Below are 24,063 nucleotides of genomic sequence, written 5' to 3' on the forward strand. Positions count from 1 at the left end.
TGTCTGCTTCTGTTGGGTACCAATACAGGTGAGCAAGGCATGGAACTGGAAGAAGGCCAAAGTCTTTTCTCTGGTATCAGAGAATAGTCAACATGCTCCACTGACATCTTTAGCAAAAAGCTCTGTACTGAAGTCAATGTACATGGGGAACTCTCCTTATGTGATGACTCTTGATAGAGGTCAAAGTCCTGCATCCATAAGCAAACTCTTAGGCCTCACCACTTAACCTTTTTTCAAGTGGAGTATGAACCTTCTGCAGATGTGACAGTCACAAATATGGGATTCCCACAAACATTTCCAACAGGCCTGATGTGGGTCACTGACTGGCATGAGTTTCACAGAAGTACAGCAGGGATTTAAACTAGTGAATGCAGCATCACTCAAGTAGTGGTTTCAAAAGTGTGAAGAGAAACCAAATGCAGCACCAGGAACCTAACACACACTAACTACGGCTAACCAGTTAGTAAACAGGCTCTAGATACAGAAAAGGAGCGAGGAAAGCACCTGTGTTAACAATCTTGAATCATCACTGAGAATCATCACTGGAGTAAGAATAAACTAGTGGTTTCTCCCTTTTATACCAGCATGCGGTGAGTGGCATGTGGCAACAAAGAGCACACCAACCATCCCAATGATACTAATGACTGAGCACATATCAGCAACACCTATACTTGGGGTATACCCACATCTACAGTTGAATGGAGTTAAACACTGGAAAAATACTTGTGGTTATCAAGGTGATCTCATTGGTGAAAGAGAACTTCTGTAATAGTAACATCTTCAATATCATCTGTTCCACAACAATTCTCCGGCATGACAATTCCTAACACTTTTTTATAATCTATTATCAGTATCAAGAGTAAAAATACAAAGAGAAATCCGTCCGTCTCATCATACAGATCTAAAATTCAAAAATGAGAATCATGCATAGATGGTACCAATAAAAAATGCTCTAATTTTTTCAGCTTGTTTACTTTGTACATAAGATGCTGACAGATGCACAATCATATTCACAATTTTCCTTGCATGGTAAGTCAGTTTTCCCTGTTTAACAACTGAAAGAGAAAAGCGTGTTTTAAAACACAAATGCTGATGCTGGGATACCAGATCATGTCTAGTACTTTTAAATCGCTTTTTAAAATGTAGTTAATTTCAGGTGAATATAACAAACTTCAAGATTGCGTGCACAAAAAGTAGTCAACTGTCAATGTCTCTATTAACTGTTTCCACCTATTATTTTATCTCTAAAGTATTTGAAAGAAGCAAAATTTTAAGGAAGGTGCTATTCAAAATCAAGTTGTCTTTGAACTTCATTTTACCTTTATTATTCTGTATAGACAGTGCAATTTCAGAATTGTGAGTCAATGGGAGCTTTTTTCCTTTCCCAATAAGCTCTTTATTTACAAAAGTCCCATTCACACTGTGGTCCTCAATGTAAGCAACATAGGAGTTTCTTGGTCCCATTTCCTAAAAAAAAAGAAAAAAATACACCAATACAGGAAGAAGGCTTTTACCATGAGACTAATGAACCATATTCAGAGTTAATAATTTATTTTCCCTAATTCACAAAATAATATATCAAGAAGTGGTGTGGCACAGTGTGTTTGGCAATACTATTAGCTGGTAGCGAAGAAGAAAGAAAACCAGTCCCTGCGGAAGAAAAGAAGAGATGGAGAGATCCAGTACTGGAACTGAAGGAAAAGTGAGGATGATATACATGGGACTGCAAAAGAGAACATAAAACAGATTCATATCAACACCCTGATGGTCTACAGCAGGATGGAGAACCTTTTTGGGCTGGTGGGCCACTGACCCACAGAAAAAAAAATCAGTAGGGGGCCACCCACAAGTAAGAAGCAACTGCTCCAAAAAAAACCACCCCCCTCACTAACATGATCCCTGACTGAGAAGAAAGACACTCCTCACATTCCCTCGCACACCAGAACCTTGGGAGGTAGGGGGACAGCAAGCTAGTAGATTTTGTGTGCTCTAGCTCCATGGGAGGATAGCAGGGGAGCTGGAACAGAGCCCTGACCTTTGGGAGCTGCATCCAGCCCCTGGGCCTTAGGTTCCCCACCCTTGGTCTACATCAGTGGTCTCCAACCTTTACACACCCAAGATCACTTTTTAAATGACAGACCAAGCCAAGATCTACCGCCCCGCCCTTCCTTGAAGCCCCTCCCTCTCTATTCTCCTCCTCTCCTTCACTTGCTATCCCCAATCCTTATACTGCTACTTTAAAAAAATAATTCCCACCATTCCTCGCAGCTACTCACCTGTGCTGTTGCTCGGTGAGTAGCTGCTCCTCAACTGAGGAAATCTAATGTAAATGTACTGCGCAGGCGCGCAGTTCAGAGACGGCTCAAGAGCTACTCTTAGAGCCTCCGAGATCTACCGGCAGATCGCGATCTACTGGTTGGTGACCACGGGTCTACATGATCAGGAACTCCACAATAAAAAGACCTAACAAACTGTTATCAGACCAAATTTAGAAACAGAAGAGTGTGCTTGCTGTCTGACAGGAACAAGGATACAAGAGTGATGCAAGATTGGAGAGGACCTAATGAGAGTGGGGAAAATCCAATGACTGTGCGGATAAGTGACTGTGGGATAAGTGACACTACTAGATTCCCATTGGAATGGATCAAGGATGCCAATGTCTCAGCCAGCTGAGCGTAAACAAACATGGAAGCTCAGATGATTTTCAGCAGAATATTTCCCGTCCCTAGAGAAAAAAGGTAACAACATAAAATGAAAATGAGCTGATGGCTCAAGGATTGGACCGACAAGGCATGTTTTGGAATGACTGACCATGGGGAAGCATTTAGGGAAAGATGACTTCTCAACAGATGATCCCCAGTTAAGTACTTGGAATATTAATTTTCTGGCATCAAAGCTACCATGACAGATGGAGGAGGCCTGAGGGAAACAACTGAAATGCTTGTACACAAACACAAAGAGTCTAAGCAACAAAATGGAGGAACTCAAACTACTGGTGCAAGATGTTACAGGGATTACAGAAACATGGTGGAATAGCACTCATTAATAGAATACAGTCATTGAAGGGTATCTGCTGTTTAGAAAAGATAGAAATAAAGGTAAAGGTGCTAGGGTAGTGAAATAAATATGTGATACAGTAATCTGTAATAAAACTCAAAACAATACTAGACACAAAACTGAATCTAGGCCAAAATCACTTTGGTAAAGGACTGTAGAAGCGGTTCTGTAGGGATAGTGTTGGGGCCTGCTATAGATCTGATGTAATTACTAAGGATGTTTAACGGTGGTTCTAGCTACTCATGTAGTCGATCAAAATTGTGTCAACTACACAATTAGTTGATTAGGGGTCACTCTGCAGAGCTGCAGCAAGAGGAGCTCCCAAATCCAACTGGAGCCAGAACTGAGTAGCCCTGGCCTGTGCCAGCTCTGGGAGCCACCTGAGCTATAGCTCTGCATTTTAAATGTAGTAAGAGCTGCTGGATAAACAAAACAGGCCATCAACTATGTTTTTTTTTATTTCAAGAAGTGAGCTAGACTGAAGAACTCAAACTTAAAAATGCAGAAGAGGCTTGGAACTTCCTCAAGTCAACTACAGAAAAACTATTTAACATGTCCCAAGAAAAGGGAAAAAAAACTTGTAGAGAAAGGCTCTGATCCACATGGAAGAATATTCGCCTAAAAAAGATAATTAGGAGTAAATAGAGAACATATAGAGTATGAAGAAAGGAGAATTGCTAGAAGAAAGGCTGAATTAGCTCTTGCTAAGGAAATTAAAAAAAATAATAAATAATATTTTTAGTTATCAAAATAAACATAAGGAAGAATTAAGTTGGGCTGCTGTGCAGTGTGGATGGAAAAAAGATTAAAAGATAATTGAGATATGACCAAAAATATTAATGAATAATTAATTTTACCTCAGCTCTCAATAATAATAATACAAACATGCATGAAGGCAGTATGGCTGATGGAAATCAATCACTAATGATGAAAATTACCACATGTGAGGTGGAAGAAGAACTTGTGCTCAAAATAAAAGTGAATGGATAATTTTCATACCGGAATACTGAAAGAGCTGGAATATGAAATGTCTAGTCTAAGTAGCAAAGGTTTTTTTTTTAAATCTATTTGCTCACAGGCACTACTATATGATGGGAGAATAGCTAATGCCAGACAATATTTAAGAAAAGGAAAATAAAGTGATCTGAACAGCTACAGACCAAATTAGAGCAAATTGTGAAGGAAAGAATAACTTCATTCATAGAAGTAAATGTCCAAAGGGATATAATGGAATATGGATTAAACAAAGGTACATCACAGTAGGCCAGTGGCTCTCAATCTTTTCAATCTATTATTATTTCAGACCTCCTCCCCCACCCATATAGCTGTGCCTGCAGCCTGAACATCCCTCAGCCCAACCTGCTTCCCGAACTGCGTCCCTCGGTCTGCACCCCATGGCTGGGAGCTGAAGGCTCCATGCCAGCAGCCAGTACATCCCTCAGCCTGTGCTGCTTCTCAATCCGCAGGAAGCAATGCAGGTTGGAGGATGTGCTGGCTGCAAGAGGCTCCATATATTTATTTTAATTTCTATTTTAAACTTTCTGTGGCTCTCTGCAATACCATCACGGACCACTAGGGGTCCGCAGATCACAGGTTGGGAAACACTGTGCTAGGCTGATTTCCTCCTTTCAGAAAATAACTGAATATGTAGATGATTTGAGTAGATCTAACATAAGTGGACTTCAATAAAGCATTTGACATGATATTACATAGATAATTAATAGTTAAATTTGGAAAGGGGGGGGAATCAACACAAGCACTGTTAAGTAGATAAGGAGGAAAAGGCAATAGGTTGGGCAGAAAGGCAAATTGTGGGACTGGAAAGTTCCTCAAGGACTGGCCTTGGGACCAATGTTATTCTATAATTTTAGAAATGATCTTGGCACAAAACGTGAGCGTGCACTAATTATTATTAATTAGCACTATCAATATGGAGGAGGATCAGATTACTACACAGGACAATTTAAATGACATTGAAAACTGGGACAACAGAAATGGACTAAAACTCAATACTGCAAAGTGTAAGGTAATGCACTTAAGTCTAACTATGAGAATTTCTACAGTAAGTTCGGAGTGACAGAGGAGCTCCATCTCCGCAAGGAGCAGGGGAGGTAGAGGCACAGCAGAAACAGCAGAGACAGAAGCAGTCTCTACTTGTGCTGGTTTGCCCACGATTCTACTTTTGAAATGTACAAGAGTCCTGCTGGGGCTCTTGTACATGTCAAAGGCTCAGGCATGGGAGGGAGCACAGGCCAGTGGGGTTGGTCCCATGATACCTGCAGGGCTTCCTTTTGAAATGTACAAGAACCCCGCCAAGGCTCTTGCTATAGCTCAAAGGCAGATGTGCCCTTATCAACTAATTGAATAGTCGATGGAAATTCCATCAAGTATTCAATTAGTTACTCTAAATTTAACAACCCTATTCAGAATCAGTGACCTCTATGTTCTCTTCACTATTTACCACTCTCCCAACTTTTGTGTCATCTGAAAACTTTATCAATGATGATTTTGTGTTTTCTTCTGGGCTATTAAACAGCATGGCTACGTCTACACTGCAAGGGTTTTGTGCAAGAAGTCTTTTGCGGAAGAGTATTTGCGCAAAAGTGTGTCCACACCTCAAAGCACATCGCTTTTGCACAACAGAGCGTCCACACTGCATGGACGTTCTTGTGCAAGAAAGCTCTGATGGCCAGTCACAAAATGGCCATCAGAGCACCTGTGCTTTTTTGGATAGGCTCTTTTTGCGCAAGAAACCCCTGCAGAGCGTCCACACATGCCTTTTTGCACAAAAAGGAGTTATATCTTGTGGAAGGAGGTATAGCTACACTGCAAAAAGCCCTCTGTTCTGTTGATTGACTATAGATTTTCAATGATTATTCCCTAGTTACAATTACAGTTTGAGACCTATAATTTACTTACACTGTCTTTACTTATTTTTAATTGAACTCCAGTTTCCATCCAAATAGAGCCTGATGCAGATCACAAACAAAGATTAAAATCTAATATGGATTGTGTCATTCACAATTTCTAACAGAAAAAAAAAGTTTAGAAAAGAAAATGTATATTATGTTATATAGTTTAAATCAATGTGGCTAGATTATATGTCCTGGTAGGACAATTACTGTAAAACTTGTATTTAGCTGCAAGTCAGCAGGTTTTAATGCTTACCAATCAAAGAGAACCAACTTGTCTTTAGGAAAATAACTATATATGCAAATTAATATTCTATCTGGTTACTGAAGTCAAGTTTTCCTGGTGGCGATTCAAATTGCTTTGCATTAGAATTTTTCAGTTAAGCCAGTTTTTCTTTCTTTACAGGACAGAAGGAAAGGGGTAAATGGTCTTTTTAGCACTTACCCTGAAGATTCGGAAGTGCTTCTTGCTGTAGTTATGGTATAAGCCTGACTCGGTCAATCCTATCTTAGCAAAGCTATAGTCACAGCTTCTGTCTCTGCCAAACCAACATTCGTCATACACGCAATCTGGGGTTGAGGAAACATGGGGAGGAAGAGAAAGAAAGAAATACAAAATTCCAATGAGTTAGACCTACCACTACAAAAATGGTATCAAATGATAACATTTAAGAGACAAAGCAAGATTCATCTGACACTGCCTGAACCCTATGCTACTTCATTTCTAAATAAAAGTAGCAGATACTTTTTTCCCTCCTCCATCTGTCCTTCCCACCTGGGATGCCAGAGCAGCCTCTGACAGTGGTAAGCTTGGGACCACCACAGACAGGGACTGCTGCTGTCCGGTGCTGCTGCCAGCACAGTGTGTCAGGGGCTCCCTGAAAGTGAGGCCAGGACTGCAGCCCCGCTGCCAGCCTCGCCCCTGGAACTATTATAGTAACCTTGTAACCGTTAAAAATTGTTGTGGCTACGTGACTACTAAAAAGCACAGTAACTAACACCACTACCTAAAACCAGGAAGAGCATACCGACTGCTACTCAGTTATGGTGATTACAACCCCTTTTTTTAGTTCTAGTTCAGATTAATAGTGTGCATCTGGGCATCAATTTATTGTTATAGATGTCATCTTACTGAACCCTGGGAGGGAGGAAGAAATATGACATATTAAAAGGTTTTGTTTCATTCTCCAGGGTCAGATTCTACAAATATATGGCTCTTCTTACATTCAGTAACATAAAATCTTAGCCAGGCAAATAAGAAGGCAGTGGAGGAGAATTCTGAATTCTTCCTCCAGATTGGTAGATGCTGTACATCTCAGTTTCCAATGGTAGCAAGATTTCTTACCCAAAAAACAAATACTGCAATCATACCAACAATTCTACTTTACCACTAATTCAGAAGGGAAATGTTCCATTTTGTTAAACCTTTTCAGGATTTGTTGTCCTATTACAGGGGTCAGCAATCTTTCCAAAGTGGCATGCCAAAATTTAACCCACCTGCCCTGGGCTGTGCCACTCTCCCAGGAGGAGGGGAGAGGATCTCTCCACCAAGCGCTCCATGGACCACCTGAGTCAGTGCAAACCTTTCCATGGAATACCAGTTGCTAATGGAAACTCACTGTTAATTACACCTGAGCTTTTGCTAGTGCTGCAGCTCAAGAAAACAGTTTAATTTAAATTAAACAGATTAAACATTTTAACTCTCTCATGTTTATTTAAAATAAAATTTGATAAACTAAGTAAAATATTAAGATGAACACAAAAGGTTTCAATGTTTTCTTTATTTATGGCATGTGTGGGGAGCCTTTTTTGGGTCAGGAATCAGACCCATAGAAAAAAATCAGCTGGGGAACATACTAGTGAGAAGCAATAAAACTCCTCTAAATCCTCCCAGCCCTCACAGATGTGGCCCCCAAATGAGACCCCTCATTATTCTGGCACCCCAGTCTCCACGGGGCAAGGGGAAAGGAAGAGGGAGGACTGAAAGGCCAGATTTACTTTTCTGGGGTTCCAAAGTCAGTGGATTTTGTGGACCCTCTTAGGCTATGGGGTGGGAACAAAAGTGAGGGGCTCAATGTGTGGGACAGGGGTGCCAGTGAATGGTACAAGGATGCAGGATGGGGTGAGTAGGGCAGGGTTTGGAAGGGAATTTGGCAGCAGGAGAGGATGTGGGGGTACAAGAGCGAATTTGGAGGTGGGAGGGGGTTGGGGAGTGAATCAGAAAAGGTGAGAACACAGCCAAATAGCTAGTTGAGGAGGAAGGCAAAGAAGTGGGGAGTAAAGGAAAGGGCAGCTTCTCAAATTGTATCCCCCCTCACATTCTCCCTCTGCTCCAACCTTGCTCCCCCAGACCCATGATCCCCCCCCCCAGCATTGCCACATGCCCCTCAGTGCACCCTCTGCCCCCTCCCATCCTGCCCCAGCATCCTTCTTCACCCCCACATCCCTGTGCCCCCAGTGCACTCACAAACAGGGCAGCAGCATTGGGGTGAGAAGAGGAAGGACAGGGGGCAGAGTCTCTTCCCTTCCTGGCCCAGCCCTTTGCCTGCAGCTCCAGGGCTGGAACAAGCAGAGCCCAGGGTCGCCCCAGAGCTGGCTCCAGCTTGGAGCTGGGGAACGGGCTCCCTCCCCTGCACATAGTCCATGGGGAGCAGCCTGGGCCCCAGTGCCATGTGTGCCAGCCACCCAACCCCACCCCCTTCAAAAGCAAGAAGCCTGCAGCCAAGAAGGGGGGTTAAGCCCTTAACTCCCAGGAGCTGCAAGCCCAGACTGGGCAGGGATACCCCCAGGGACGCGCACACAAATACACCTCTCTCACCCCTCACACTCCAGCAGGATGCTGGAGATGTTGCTGCAGCCGTGCGGCTGAGTCTGGAGCTGCAGCGTGAGCTCCTGGCTGCATGAGGCACAGGGTCGGGGCTGAGCTCCAGCCCTATGTGCCATGGAAATTGGCTCACGTGCCTCGTGTGCTGGGGGTTGGCAATCCCTGTCCTATTACATACATTGGCTTTGGAGAACCCACTATGGTCTATACATACCATAATTACAGAAGCCCTTTCCAAGTGCAAAGAGTCGACCCCATGGCTGAGGAACAGGTTCTTCGGGTTCCTGATCCTCAGGAATTGAAGGAAGCTCCTGAGTAGGAACTGTGTCCAAAGAACTGAGGGTCCCAGAACTGGAAGACGACTGACTGGCACTCTGTGATCCACTGGAGGAAGAACTTGTACCACTCTGTGATTGCTGGGCACCTTGAGATTGCTGGGATTCGCTTCCAGTCTCTCTAGACATCTTGGCTTCAGAACCAAAGTTTCAAACAGATTATATTATGTAGGATTTCTCATCACCAAAGTTAAATTAGTTGACATATTTAAATAACATTAAAAAGAGGGATGTTAGATATCGATTAATTTAATACTCATGTAACCACGTTAAAACTTAGCAATTACATGCTTATTTGATAGCCTGTATCAGAGGCATCAAGAAGGGGATGCAGGGAGGAGCTAGTCTACAAGGGAGCCCAAGCTCCCTGCAGATAAGAGGCTGCACCAGCATCCTACAGAGCAGCCACAGTCCAGGGTAAGCCCAGGCCCGCCATGGACAAAGACTGCTCTGTGGCAACCTGCTCTGCACACACACATAGCGCTATCAGGCAGCAGTGTAGGGAGACGACAGGGCAGGGGGTACGGGAGCAGCAATTCTGCAGAGTCGGTGCTCATGGGAACCAGTTATTAAGCCAGATCCCCAGGAACACTGGCTCCTGCCTGTACCTCCCCCCAGCCCCTATGGGAGCAACCAAGGGTGGGGCAGTCAGCTTTGTGGAGCCAACATATACAAAGAGCCAGCTCCCCACATGTATCAGCTCCCGCCTCCCCCCCTCCTCACACACTGGTGTCTCTGAAAGAAAGGAAGCAGTGTGTGTGTGGGAGGGGGAGGCTCCGTGGGAGCTGATACAAGCAGGCAGATGGCTTGAAAGCTGGGTTCCCACATATACTGGCTCCCACTTGCCCCCCTCGCCCTCCGCGCTGCTGACTCTCTCTAAGGCACCAGCTTTATCTGGTGGCTCGTGGGACAAAGCCAGCTCCCCATGGGCACCAGCTCCCATCTCGCCTGCTCTTGCTGCCTTTGATACAAAGGCAGCAAACGGAGAAGTGTTTGTAGTCAATAGTATGGTTAATCATGTAGTCATCTACACATTGATATCCCTAATTAAAACAGATATTGTAGTAGTTTTCTATATAAAATTTCTGGCATAAAGAACTCATCGAGCTTAAGGGTAACCTCCATATGCTCTATTTTTTTTTAAAATCCACTTCAATTGTACAAGAATTTACCAGACACAGCCAAAAAAAGCGTGTAGTGTTTCCTCTGCTGGTTGTACAACAGTTAAAACAAAATCCCCGACTTTCATGTAAGCTCTTCAAGGCACAGATTTCATGTGCATTTGTATAACAGCAATTATCCAGTGCTATCGTAATAACAATAGATCGCCAAACAAAAAGGGACAAATTAGAAAGTGATTCACTTTTGTAAAAAGAATGCTGTAAATAAGCAAACCCAAGTAAAAATCATTCAATACTATAGAAATTATTCCATTCCTTCCCAATTTTGGACCATTCTTGAAAGAGGACAGAGACTGTGTTAATGACAGTTTATTTTAAAAAGAAAAATACTCTTCATTTTATGCCACTTACTATTCTGATAAATAACTGGACAGCCTAAGAGTGGTTGTTTTCTCTTAGCTTTGAATACATACCTAAAGTCTCAACGTTGATTGCAGATACTCTATATAAGTCAGCAATGACATGAAGCTTTTAAAATCAGCTACTACACTTGCACAAGAAACAGGCATCAGAGCCCAAAGTAATCTGTAAAATAGTTAATTATTATAAGTGCATAATTTTAAAACAGGCAGGCTTAAAACAAACAAAAGGACATATTTCTTTACTCAGTGCATAGTCAACCTGTGGAACTCCTTGCCAGAGGATGGTGAGAATACCAGTACTTTAACAGGGTTCAACAAAGAGCTAGAAACATTCATGGAGGTTAGATCATCCTATTAGCCAGGATGGTTAGGAATGGTGTCCTTTGCCCAGGGGTGGGCAATAATTTTTGACCAGGGGCCACCCTGGAAGGGGCAGGGCCTCAGGCAGAATGGGGGGGGGGGGGAGACATAGGACTCTTCCATGCATCCTGATTGGTCTGGGGGTGAGGGAAGAATGCAAAGTCTTTGCCCACATCCCAGAGAGAACCACTGGTGATTCCCTCTAGGTACCCATGTCCCTGCTGGAATGAGGAGACTTTGTAAGCTCCCCTCCTATATCCCCCGAGTCAATCAGGGCCTGGGGAAGGGGAGCACATGAAGTCTCTTGCTCTCTGCCCCTGCCCTGCAAGGAAGCACAATGCTTAGAGTCAACCACCAGCCAAGTAGCTGTAAGTGCTGAGCCCCTTGCAGGGCAGGAGGAGACTGCCCAGAGGCCCTTTTGCCTACCATGACCCTAGGATCACTTGATTCTCTGTTCAGCCCCCCCCCCCCCGGGCACCTGGCATTGGCCGCTGTGGGCAGACAGGGCACCGGGCTGGATGGGCCTTTGGCCTGGCCGCTCTTCGGGTCTCGTTCCCATGGCGCAGGCCAGCTAAGCAGGGCTCTGGTTTACAGGCCGTTCCAGGAGCAGTTGCTCGGCTCCCGGAGAGGAGCGCGCAGGCCAGAGGCCCGGGGGAGCCGTGCCCGTGAGCCAGGCGGGCACAGGGCCTGCGACCCCCGCAGCGACCGGGGAGCTCGGCGCGCGGCCCCGTTGCTCGCTCTGTGGCGGCGGGGGGGGGGCAGCAAGGGGCGGCCCGGCCCCACTGGCCGCGCCAGGGTCAGGGTGGGCCCGGCCGCTGCACGCGCCTCGCACCCTCCGGCCGGCGCCCGGCCCCGCACGTCCGCGTGGCGGGAAGCCCGGGGGCCGCTGCCGGTAACTGGCCGGGGGCAGCTCAGCCTCGCGCTCGCGCCCCCACCCCTGCCTGAGACTCACACTCACCCACGCGCGCCGAATGACCGACCCGCGTCCCAACCCCATTGCGCATGCGCCCCGCGCGGCTCTCCTTTCGAATTCAGCCAATGCGGCTTTAGCGGCTGCCGCGGGGGCTGCCGGGAGCTGTAGTTCCGGCTCGATGTGGGCTGCGCGGAGGGCTCAGCTCTGCAGGGCGCTGTGCGGCGCGCGGCCGACAGCCGCCTCGTCGCGGCCCCGGGACGCGGAGCCCGGCGCTGCCCCCGCCCCGCGCTGTTGGAGCTGCGGCGCCCCCCTCCCTGCTCGCGGGGGCCTGCCCCGCTTCTGCCCGGCCTGCCAGGCCCTGCAGCCCCCCGAGGGCCCGCCCGACCTCTTCCGCCTGCTGGGCTGGTGAGCGGCGGGGCGGCGGGGCGGGAGGGCCGGCGGGCGCCGCTTGGGGCTGGGACAGTGTCTGGCTGGCTCGGGCCCTCAGGGTTTTCCGCTTGTCCCTCCTCAGCGATCGCTCATTCGACATCAGTGTGCCGCAGCTGCAGCAGCGATTCCGGAGCTTGCAGCGCTCGCTGCACCCCGATTACTTCAGCCACAGATCCCAGGTTAGGAGCTCGGGGGGGGGATTTGCCCTGGGGGTCTCCAGGCACAGGTGTGGGGCGGGGAAGTTGTCACCTTCCTTCCCGTGAAAGTCACCCGGGTAATGGTCACAGCTAATTGGCCGCTCAACAGGTGCATTTCTTGGGGAACCAGCTCCTTACCTGTGCATGTGCATGGACGGAGCACAGGAGTGGGCGGTAGGAACCCAGAGTTCTCCCTTAAGCGGCCTGAACTGGGATGTGAAAGCTTAACAGGTTAATCTTAATGGGTGATGCTTATCGGGTCTGGTAACTGGTGTGGGCTAGAACATCTCCCTGCCCACCATGGGTAGGTTGCTCTTCCAACTCTGCAGGACCTGCCATAGACAGGAGCTGCTCCAGTATCCAGCACAGTCTCTGTACAAGGCAGCCCTGTTTTCCAAGATTTTGGAAAGTGGTTAAGGGCTGCACTTTTCTGTGGAGAGTGTGTATGACAGATTGGGTGCAGAAGGGAACTCATGGTAGGGCACTGAGGTACAAGAGAGGGTGTGGGGTCTGAGATGAGGGTGTTAAACATTGTGTAATTGGTGAATCGAGTAAACGATGCATTTCTGCATTGACTATTCGATTAGTCATTAGGGCAGCACTGCCAAGAGGCAGTGCAATACAGCTGATCCCTCTATCAGATAGCAGCAGCAAGTGGGGGATCCTGGGCTCCGTGCAGTACTGCCCCTTTGAAACACCGCCATGGCATTGAAGTGCAGCGCTGTGTGGAGCCTGGGATCAGTTGTGTGGCTGCCCCTTTGAAATGCCACAATGGTATTTCAAAGGGGCAGTGCCAAGTGGAGCCCAGGATCAGCTGTGAAATGCTGCCCCTCTGAAATGCTGTGGTGGCATTTCAAAGGGGCAACGCTGCACGGAGTCCGGGATCAGCTGTGAAATGCTGCCCCTCTGAAATGCCACGGCCTCTCTGTGCCACATGCCCCTTACAAAGGGGATTTAACTTCATGCGCTGTCCCCACGCCCAGCACAATCCTCAGCACAGCTCCCACTGGCCATTTTCCTTGTTTTGTCCACCCCGATCTAGCTGAAGAAAAGCAATTGAAGTCCTACATGAAAACAAAATAAATAGTTTAAAAATCAGGTATCTTTCTGATCAAGATTTTAACTTTTTCAACTGCTGGAATTCACTAGGTATTTCTAATGTGTCCACCACTCTTATCCATGTCCGTAACAGTTCAGTCCTTTTGGTACCTTTGAATGGTTAGGCACAGATTTAATTGCAATTAAAGATTGTACTAATATGTAGTGTTTGTACAGTAGTTTTTTTCTTTACTGTTGATTACATGTATCATGATTTGACTTTGATTGTAAACATGGTAATTTTGTGTAATAAAGATATTTGTTCATCTTCTGTTGACAGAAAGAGCGGGACTTTTCTGAACAGCACTCTTCCTTGGTTAACAGAGCCTACCAAACCCTTCTGAGTCCCTTGAGCCGTGGATTATACCTAGTAAGGTGTCTCATGCAGAGGTGTCCTGTACATTGGATGGTTTGGGGTGGCTGCCCAAAGCTCCACACTTTGGAAGGGCTGGGCACTGGCAGCAAGGGTCAGGCCTGTCCCTACACTCAACAGTAGCAGCTTCAGCCACAGGAAGTGGAGCAACCTGGGCCCAGTCTACTGCACTGGATATGGTGGGGTTGGAACTCCCTGATCCCAGCCTGTTCTGTTCTCCTGAGCAATGCAGCTGAGCGCTGGTCTCAGAGCAGTGCATCAGGCTGGGGCTGGATTGCTTTGCTTCCCGCCACCATGGTGAGTGCTGGGTGGAGGTAGGGCTGACCCCTGCTTCTAGCCCCTTCCCAGTCGCATCGCTCAGAGGATAGGGTTTGGAGAAAGGGGCATTATGGGAGCAGGAAGAGGAGGGGTTTGGGGGAAGGAGTGGAGGTGGAGCAGGGGTATGAAGAAGCAGTCTCTGGGGTAAAGGTGGAGGATTGTCCCAGGCTCTGCACCCCCACCCTATCTCCATGGACAGCACAGCTAATATGTAATGTACTATCAGACCATAATCAAGTGGGGGTGACTGTAGTTTTACAGTATAATTAACCAAATCTTGTGTACCTCCTTTGCTTGCTCAACATTTGTGTGCTTTCACTAGAGAAAACAGAAATCTGAGACTGAAGGAGGCCACCTAGTTACTATCTTTACTATGTGATAACTCTTTTATTAGTTTTATCAGTATAATCTCGCTAAGGATATGTCTACCTTAGAAGCCTAACAGCACCATACTTATACCTATTCAGCTGTGTTACTGTAGGATCTCTCGTAGTCATTTAAAACCAACAGACTAGCCTATCAACATATTTAAACCACCTCCAATGATTGGCATTAACTAGGTTGGCAGGAGAAGCTTTCCCACTAACCTATTGCTGTGCTCACAACCACTTATCCCAGTAAAACATGTCACTCATGGGCGGGTTGCTTGGTTGGTTGGGTTTTCAGTTACTCCCCTGAGCAACATAAGTTTTGCCAATATAATGTAGATGTGGACTAATAGTCTATCATCCATCCAACAGATTAAATATCTGTGAGCAAAGATGTACCTCATATACTTATTTTAAACATTGTGCCTAGTAGCCTATTGTTTTCTTCACCAGCTGAAGTTGAATGGAGTAGTACTTGCAGAAGGGACAGACAGTGGCATAGATGTGGAGTTCCTCAAGGAAATCATGGAAATCAACGAGACACTGGCAGAACCTAATAACGAGGCTAAAATAGAAGAGATTGAAAGTTTCATTGAAGGTGAAGTCTAGACTTGTCTAATGTAAATGCTTTATTTTCTGTGATATGAAAAAGGCTAGTGTCTCCAAGTAAAGTGATATAAGGTGTGGGATGCCCCATAGTGCCATTTGGTTTAAAGAGACACACTTTAACTCACACAGTTAACATTTGGCATTGTGTATTTGGGAGAGTTGCTGTAAAGACTCCTCTCATCCTGCCTGCATTCTCCATTAATGTGTTGTGGGCTGTAGCCAACCATCAGTTCAGTGGTGAAGTATTTTCACACTTCCTTTTTGCACAGTTAATCATGAGTAATAGCAATCATATGTATTGTCAAAGGGTAAAGCAAAATTGAGAGTGCAAGCTTAAGTTCTAACCAAGCAACTGGCCCTTAAAATGTGTGATGACGTTCCTCTTCATATTTAGCACCAAATCAACAAGTGAATTTTAATGAAAACTATAGCTAGTCAAAGAACAAAACAATTGACAACAACATTACTGCAAAAGTGCTGGCAGCAAATCTATTTCAGTGGCCCTGCATTATGTCTTCATGCTGGAAAAGTGTTCAGTAAAAATATACACAGCTTTTTAATAAGATGGGGTTTTGTTTTGTTTTACAGTTAAACTAGAAGAATTGACCAAGAATGTGAGCAAAGCTTTTGAAAAAGGTAGTGATCTCAGTTGATTACTTCTTGAATTGTTTTTCTGCTATAATGTCAGAGTAATGAGTGATAAAGACTACATGTTTTGGTATTTAGTGAACTACAGAATTCAAATATCATTCACTGCCTTTACAAATTTAAAAAACCAAACAAACAAACAAACAAAAACCCACACTTAGAGACTCGTGGGAAAAGCCATTACAGATCCCAGAATGCTAGTATGAAGTTTTTAGCAAGATGAGCTGGTCAGTGAGCAGACTGTTGTTGTTTTGCTCCGGCTTGTCGCTGAATAGTTTTACGATGTTGCTCTACGTAAGATGCAAATCCTAATGCTAGTTGTATACCCTCAGTGAAGAGGACTGATATTACCTCTACTGTCATCACCACCTCCTTTCTTTCAGCTCACTGTCATCACGTGAGTATTGTCTTAGTTAAGTCTCATCCATCTGACTCTCTTCCATACCCCATTTTAGACATTGGCTGAGTCACTGAATTACATTCTCTGAGTCAAAGGAGAAAATGCTGATTTCTGCATCCATGCCTCCTTGCTAACTTTAACAGACCCTTGAACACAGGCAAAATAGCCACCTGCACAGACAAAATAGTACCCTTTAGAATCTCACAATTAACAGCCCTTTAGGAAGAGGAGTAGTTGCCCGCAACTACCCAATGAGATTTCTCCAAGAAAAATGCCATGAAGAGCTGCCTTTTCCACTTCTGCTAGGGGCTGCAGATGAGTCAACACCTTGTGATCAATGGTACCATAGGCTGCTGGCAGATCTAATACCACTGATATGAATACTGATATTCATCTGTCTTGTGGAGAAGATAATCAAGCACTGCGGTCTGCAAAGGTCAGGTCTGTGCTCGTATAGCCAAGTGTCAGAGATCAAAAGCATACTGGATAACAGATGCCATGTCTCACCACAGCCTTCTCCACAATCTTACCCAAAAAGGGGAGGTGGGATACAGGTAAATAATTAACTAGGTTGTCAGTATCAAGTGATGTCTTTTGGAACAAACTGCACTAAAGTGTCCTACTAAGCAGGGTGCTTCCCCACAGAGAGGCAAACAAGGGGCCCACTATTTCCTCATTAGCCTCCACCTGCTAGGTGCTGCTTCCCAGTAGTTAAGCCTACTGGTTGATGCAGAAGACAAAGCTGAATGTAGTGATGGGATTGGGCTCAGTGTAGTGCTAGAACAGAGATCTGGGAATAACCAGGGTCAGAGGAGGGTTTGGAGTATGTAAATAAGTCATTGAGGCCTGTAGCCAAAGTCCAGGTACAAGCCAGATGGTTCAGACTCAGGGACAAGAGTAGGCCAGGAGATAGGGTGGGAACTGGATCAGGAGTAGGCTGGGAGCCTAGAGAGTCTGGCACACTGTGAAGCAGCAGGGGTTCTTAACTAGGTAATGCTGTTGCACAGACTTCTCTGCAGCTCTGGTAAGGCTGGAGAAATACCTGGCCTTGGGTAGGGGGGTGTCATCTGACCCAGGCGCTCCTCAGAGATAAGCTGCCCTCATGTGCTAGAAGTCTAAGTAACTGTAGGCTGTATGGAAAAGGTAACTTGCTGCTGTGTTGCCACCTGCATAAGTGATGACTCACTGCAGTTCTGTGGAATGACGGCTCGGTGAATAGCCCTGGTTTGGCTGCAGGTTTGCTCACACCACCTGCCAAGGAGTAATGGATCCAAAACTCTGATGCAAGAGAAATCTCTTTCACCACCTTCCGTACCTCAGTGGGAATCACTGCCTGAAACTACCAGACAAGATGAGGCCCTTGTTCATTCAAAACCTTATTCTGTCACCATGAAACTAGATATCCCATCCCTAATCTAATCAATCTTCTCTGTAGAACAGCAAGAAATTCCTCAACAAGAGAAGGGAGTCAGACCAACTACAAAGATCAGATTGTCCTGATTTAGCTATAGCCTGGAATAAACTTGTCCAAGATTTTTCAGATGCTCTGGTAGAAGAAAGTAACTTTTTCTTTGCTTCCCACACAGCCAAACTTTCAGTTTTACCAAACTTTCCTATAGCCGCTGTTGAGCCACTACATGAGATTTCCACCACTGGCACTTTATACGGATGTTAAACGGCATTTAATCAGCCAGTCAACTAGTTGATAGAATTTCCATCGACTAGTCAACTAGTTGATAAGGGGAGGGATTGCAGAGCTCAGTCCTAAGTCCTAGGAGAAGCGCACAATTTGGTCAAGGGGTGAATATAGCTGGACCGCTTGGAAACAGTGACCATCATGTTATAAAATTTAACATCTGTGTGGTGGGAAAAACTCCTCAGCTGGCCAATACCGTGGCATTTAATTTCAGACAAGGGAACTACACAAAAAGGAGGTTAGTTAAACAGAAATTAAAAGGTACAATGACAAAAGTAAAATCCTTGCAAGCTGCATGGAAACTTTTCAAAGACACCATAATAAGAGGCCCAACTTAAATGTATACCCCAAATTAAAAAAACACAGTAAGAGAATCAAAAAAGTGCCATTGTTGTTCAACAACCACGTAAAAGAAGCAGTGAGAGATAAAAAGGCATTGTTTAAAAAGTGGAAGTTAAATCCTAGTGAGGAAAATAGAAAGGAGCATAAACTCTGTCAGATTAAGTGTAAAAAGCCAAAAAGGAGTTTGAAAACATCTAACCAAAAACTCAGAAAGTAATAGCAAAATGTTTTAAGTACATCAGAAGCAAGAGCCACTAAACCAGTGTTTCTCAAACTGTACTCTGCAGAGACCCAGGGCTCCACAGGACATCTCCAGAGGCTCCACAAGGTCGACAAATGAAACATCGATAGGTACAACACATACAATCAGTGGACCGCTGGGGCGCCGCATAAATTTTTACGCACGTAAAGGGTTTCAGAGCCCAAGATGTTTGAGAACCACTGCACTAAACAACCAGTGGAGCCCTCGGACAATCGAGATGCCGAAGGAGCAGTCTAAGATGATAAAGTCATTGCAGAGAAGCTAAATGAATTCCTTGCTTCAGTCTTCACAGCTGAGGATGTTAGGGAATTTCCTAAACCTGAGCCATTCTTTTTAGGTGACAAATCTAAGGAATTGTCTCAGATTGAGGTGTCATTAGAGGAGGTTTTGGAACAAATTGATAAACTTAACAGTAACAAGTCACCGGGACCAGATGGCATTTACCCAAGAGTTCTGAAAGAACTCAAATGTGAAACTGCAGAACTATTAACGTGGTTTGTAACCTGTCCTATAAATCAGCTTCTGTACCTAATGACTGGAAGATAGCTAACGAGATGCCAATATTTAAAAAGGGCTCTAGAGGCGATCCTGGCAATTACCGACTGGGAAGTCTAACATTAGTACTGAGCAAATTAGTTGAAACTACAGCAAAGAATAGAATTGTCAGGCACATAGATGAACATAATTTGTTGGGGAAAAGTCAACATGGTTTCAATAAAGGGAAATCAGGCCAGCTAATATACTATTGGGGGGCCAACAAATATATTAACAAGGGAGATTCAATGGATATAGTATACTTAGATTTCCAGTAAACCTTTGACAGAGGCTCTGAAGTAATTTGTCAAGGGATAAGAGGGAAGGTCCTCTCTCGGATTGATAACAGGCTAAAAGACAGGAAACAAAAGGTAGGAATAAATGGAGGAGACTAAGAGGGGATATGATGGGTGTCTATAAAATCATGACTAGTGTGGAAAAGGTGAATTAGGAAAAGTTATTTATCTGTTCCCATAACATAAGACCTAATGAAATTAATAGGTAGCAGATTTTTAAAAAAACAAAAGGCAGTTTTTCTTCACAGAGTGCACAGTCGGCCTATGGAACTCCTTGCCAGAGGAGGTGGTGAAGACCAGAACTTTTACAGGGTTCATGAAAGAACTAGATCAATTCATGGAGGTTAGGTCCATCAATAGCTATTAGCCAGGATGGGTAGGGATGGTGTCCTTAGCCTCTGTTGTCAGAAGCTGGGAATGGGTGATGGGAGGGGTCACTTGATGATTCCCTGTTCTGTTCACTCCCTCTGGGGCACCTGGCAATGGTCACTGTTGGAAGACAGGATACTGGGTGCGTTGGACCTTTGTTCTGACTCAGTGTGGCTGTTCTTACGTACCTTACTAAAGGTTTCCTACTTCAATGATTACATTCCTTGCTGGCCTCACATCAGTAAATGAACTTGCTTTAACTACAATTTACTTCTTAAATCCTTCAACATAAAGGATCTACAACTTAAAAAAAAATTGAGTCTGAAGGCATGCTCTATGGCTGTGTGGGATGAACTCCTCTTATAGGCTGAGCCCTTTGATGGTGGGACGGAGCCAGACTTTGTTGTAGCAGTGGTTCCCAGCCAGGTTGCTGGGTCTTGCATACTATGTGGCATAACATAACTGCAGCACTAGACTCCGGGGCCAGTTTTACAGTTTGATATCTAGCAGCCTAGTCCACTGGGTTTTTATTGGTTGTTCTCAGAGAAGTCACTGGAGGACACTGCTGTTGCATATCTTTTCCCCATTCTTTGTACACCTCTTGTTGGATTGTAAGCTTTTGGGGGCAAGCTTGTTTCATACATTTGTTTTGTAGAGTGCCTGTTGCAAGAGGGCCCTGATCCTGACTCAGGTCTCTAGGATCTTACGGTAATAAAAATAACCCAGTGTTGCAATATAGACTTTACTGTGGTATTTATGGCATTTGGGTTTTTGTAATTCACAATGTTTAGTTGTTATTTACGTGGCCATTTTACAACAGAATGTTTGAAATTAAATTTCTCAGATGAAATGGAGAATCCATTCTAATATAAACTTCGTTTCCTTGTTTCATTTCAGATGATCTCCAAGAAGCCAAGAACCTTCTAGCCAAAATGAAATACTTTAAAAACTTGGAGGACAAAGTGAAGAGTAAGAAGAACCCTTCCTAATATCTCATCTTTTGCCATTAAGACCTGATCCAATTGACTAAAGCAGTGATTGGTAGTTTCTGATTCAGGAAGTAAAAGAAGCACAACCATTGTGTATCTTTTGATTTTTTTTTTTATCCTTCTTTACTTACGGAAACAGAAGAGCTGTGCAGAAGATATCCATGTGCCAGTGTCATTAGTTGGCCGTCTTGGAAGTGAAATGTTGGTGGCAATAAGAATTCTGAACTGCTCAGTTCCAACTGCTGGCTTTTTGGCCACACTTCTTACTCTCACTGTTTACGCTGTCTGTATCCCAAAACATGTGTCTAATCGATCCTTAGTGGACAATAAATAACTGAATATGCAGATTACTGTTGCTATTTGGCTTTAGTCAGGCCTGATGCCACTGTCTTTCAACAAAACTTCCAGTAGGAGAGAATGCTTGAATGCCCACTTTGGTGGATTTTTCTCTGGATTTTGGCTATCAATGTTCACAGCCATGGGGAAAATGGTGCTTGTTTGTGGGAAATGTTTTAGCAAAGATTGCTCACTGGAAAGTTTCTTGCATGACTGGAGACATATGGTAATAACTTTCTCAGTTGTACTGAGGCCATAGATCAGGATTCCCATCCTGGGGTACATGTACCCCCTGAGGGTACGAAAAGCTTGTTAAGGAGGTATGGGGAATATTTGGTAAATAACTAGATTATCCTAATTGAAATATTCCAAAAGTAATAGTGTTAGTGAAAAAAGTTGTGGATTCTAGAGTCTAGAATATATTTCCTTTCATATTGAATAGGGGATATGGGAAGGTTTACTAAAAGCCAAGGGGTTACGGGGACTGAAAAAGGTTGGGAACCCCTGCCATAGATTATTCGGGCTGGGAATTCATTGTCTCCTCCAACTAGTGTGATTCTTACTCTTACCTTGCTTACTGTCATGTTGAGCAAGATGGATTTTTGCATGAGCCTAGTAAGAAGAACCTTTTCAAATTCTCTTCCCAAAAGCTGCCCTTATTTCCTTTCACATCACTGTGTATTGAAATATGCAAAACAGGAGATTTTAGTGTACTTTGTACATTGCCTTGTAATACTAAATTTTTTTACCATCTCTAGCAGTGCACTGAATAAAAAAAGAAGAGCTATACTTAGCCTGTTTTGAGACTGTAAATGAGACAAGACCTTATTTCACACATGGTATTCGCATTCATGGTAGTGCAGACAGTGATTTCTGGAGCAGAAACTAATTTCTCTGTATATTTTTGTGAAAACAAATGACTACATTGTTAGAATAACTTCCTGACAAGCAGTAAAAACATAGTGGCTTTGTCTTGCTAGCCTTTTCCCCTAAAAATTCCCATTGATTTTACTCTTTACCTCTGTATAGAGAAGAACAGTTTTAATTGTTGTGTCATCTAACCATGTGCTGAATAGATCTAGAAAAGATTGATCAAAATCGTGGAGTCTTTGCTGTACTGTTCCTGCTGTTCTATCACTTGTGGAATGGCTCCATTGGTAGCAACAGCTCCTATAATAGATCCTTATAGGGTGAGGAAACAACCATCAAAGGGAAACATAAATGCTGTAATAAGTTAAGACTTTTGGTGTTTTAGTTTTAAGGGAAATTAAAAATGTGAGTTCACTTTTGATTAAAAGTGCTGGCTGGAAAGCCTTGGGGAATAAACAGATAACTCCTCCACACTATAGGCACATTATCGACAATTAAAGCTATCCATCATATGTAAACAATAGGCAAACTGGGGGCCAAATCTGGACCATGAGATACTTTTGAATGGACAACAACATATTTTTATTTGCTTTACTTTCTTCTCTGGAATCTGGACTTGATGAATAAATTGGGAGCTTGACAAAAAATAATTGGCTACCCCTAATATACTTGGTCTTCTTCCTGTGCTGCTAGTGTTCCTGTCTTGAAATGACCTATCTCTAGAGGATGAGAGAAATGTTCAATTTCTATCACAAGTTGAATTTAGGCATCTCTGCTGTAGATACCATTTACTGACTATTGTGATCACATATTTTCATCCACCAGGAGCCAAACACAATGTATCTTGTTATTTTCATACAGCACCAAATATCTGTTATGCTAGTTTCTGATATTTTTTTCCTAATTGAGACTGAATTTCCACCTGTAATTTCAGGGAGGCTAGTTGTATCTTGATACTGAAAGGCATTCAGTCCTTGTAATCTATTTTAGCATGACCTTAAAAAGCACATATATAGTTTAACTACTTCCTTTATTCCAATTGGACTAATTGCTTGTGTCCATTTTGTGCTGTCACAGAAATAGGTATTAGAGTGTATAGGAAGAGCATCAAGTAGTCTGGGACCTGTCAGAGGATTAGCCTGATGGCCAGAGGAGGAGTGTTTTTATGTAGTAAGAAGACTCTCAATCAGCAATATGTTTGTGTTCAGTGTGGCCAATCTTAAATGTTCAGCATTCTAATATCACACTGGAGTAACAGCTGCATTTTATTTCAAAAAATGATGCTCTAACCCCATCTCTGTTTCCCAAATTCCTCATATTGGCACTTTAAAGGTCAGAGTGTGAGGCATGCCATGGATTCACATTGAATGAATGGAGAAATCCCCAATGAAATCTGTACTCCAAGAGACCAGGTCATCATAATTGTTTCTGGATATGTAACATACTCAAATATCTCTAAATATTTTTATTTAATTCAGTCTACTTTGTAGGCCGCAATACTGTATGCCTGCGTAAAAACATAGTATTGTTGATAATGTCTTATGACATTCCAGTAATCTACCAAGTTTCACCTTATATAACAAGTTGTGTTTGAATACCACCCTTAATACTATTTTTCTTTATATACTATATGGGATCATCTATGTATAATTCCCATGAATGTGACTGCCCGTTACCTGTGAGTGCACCTCTAAAGTGCACTTTAAAATTCATTGCAGAGCTGTCGTCTTTCATATAGCTCTGCTTCCTTCTCCTTGACTCTTCCTCTGAAATTAAGCTGTTGGAATTCTTGCTTGATTTCCAGAAAAGATTTGTTTTTTGTCTCAGGAATTACAAAGAAGATGAAAATGGCAACCAACAAGCTTTCCAGTAAAAACACCACAAAACAATATTGCTTCAGTCCATTCTAAAAACAAAATACAAGATGTTTGAGATTAATGAAAAGCATAGCCAATATTATCTAATTAACTCAACTGCTGTTGGCA

The 24,063-nt window shown here is 44.0% G+C and overlaps 3 protein-coding genes across 7 annotated transcripts in view; 1 reads left to right on the plus strand and 2 right to left on the minus strand.

Moving 5' to 3' along the window:
* The window catches only part of CHEK2 (checkpoint kinase 2), a 49,990-nt gene extending 37,867 nt beyond the window's left edge, over positions 1 to 12,123 (minus strand). The window contains exons 1-5 of one of the 3 annotated variants that reach the window (XM_075898919.1): positions 11,990 to 12,123; positions 10,723 to 10,834; positions 9,008 to 9,262; positions 6,415 to 6,539; positions 1,320 to 1,467 (exon numbers count right to left, since the gene is read on the minus strand). In XM_075898919.1, the coding sequence (XP_075755034.1) occupies positions 1,320 to 1,467; positions 6,415 to 6,539; positions 9,008 to 9,257 (523 nt within the window). In that variant the 5' untranslated portion in view covers positions 9,258 to 9,262; positions 10,723 to 10,834; positions 11,990 to 12,123. The other 2 variants (XM_075898920.1, XM_075898921.1) reach the window with 2 other exon arrangements.
* Positions 12,123 to 21,219, plus strand: HSCB (HscB mitochondrial iron-sulfur cluster cochaperone). 2 transcript variants are annotated; one of them, XM_075898923.1, is made up of 7 exons: positions 12,123 to 12,349; positions 12,456 to 12,552; positions 13,949 to 14,038; positions 15,181 to 15,325; positions 15,925 to 15,972; positions 18,710 to 18,773; positions 20,781 to 21,219. In XM_075898923.1, the coding sequence occupies exons 1-6, from the start codon at positions 12,123 to 12,125 to the stop codon at positions 18,760 to 18,762; spliced, it is 660 nt and encodes a 219-aa protein (XP_075755038.1). In that variant the 3' UTR covers positions 18,763 to 18,773; positions 20,781 to 21,219. The 2 variants fall into 2 exon arrangements, with proteins under 2 accessions (XP_075755038.1, XP_075755037.1); XM_075898922.1 differs by lacking the exon at positions 18,710 to 18,773.
* A 2,370-nt stretch (positions 21,220 to 23,589) lies between these two features.
* Positions 23,590 to 24,063, minus strand: part of LOC102461712 (solute carrier family 2, facilitated glucose transporter member 11-like) — a 32,228-nt gene continuing 31,754 nt past the window's right edge. For both annotated transcript variants that reach the window (XM_006119651.4, XM_014571789.3), the window contains exon 12: positions 23,590 to 23,984. In XM_006119651.4, coding sequence (XP_006119713.2) covers positions 23,781 to 23,984 — 204 coding nt within the window. In that variant the 3' untranslated portion in view covers positions 23,590 to 23,780. The remainder of the gene's footprint in view (positions 23,985 to 24,063) is intronic.

The sequence above is a fragment of the Pelodiscus sinensis genome, chromosome 15 (genome assembly GCF_049634645.1).
Source record: "Pelodiscus sinensis isolate JC-2024 chromosome 15, ASM4963464v1, whole genome shotgun sequence".
NCBI lineage: Eukaryota > Metazoa > Chordata > Testudines > Trionychidae > Pelodiscus > Pelodiscus sinensis.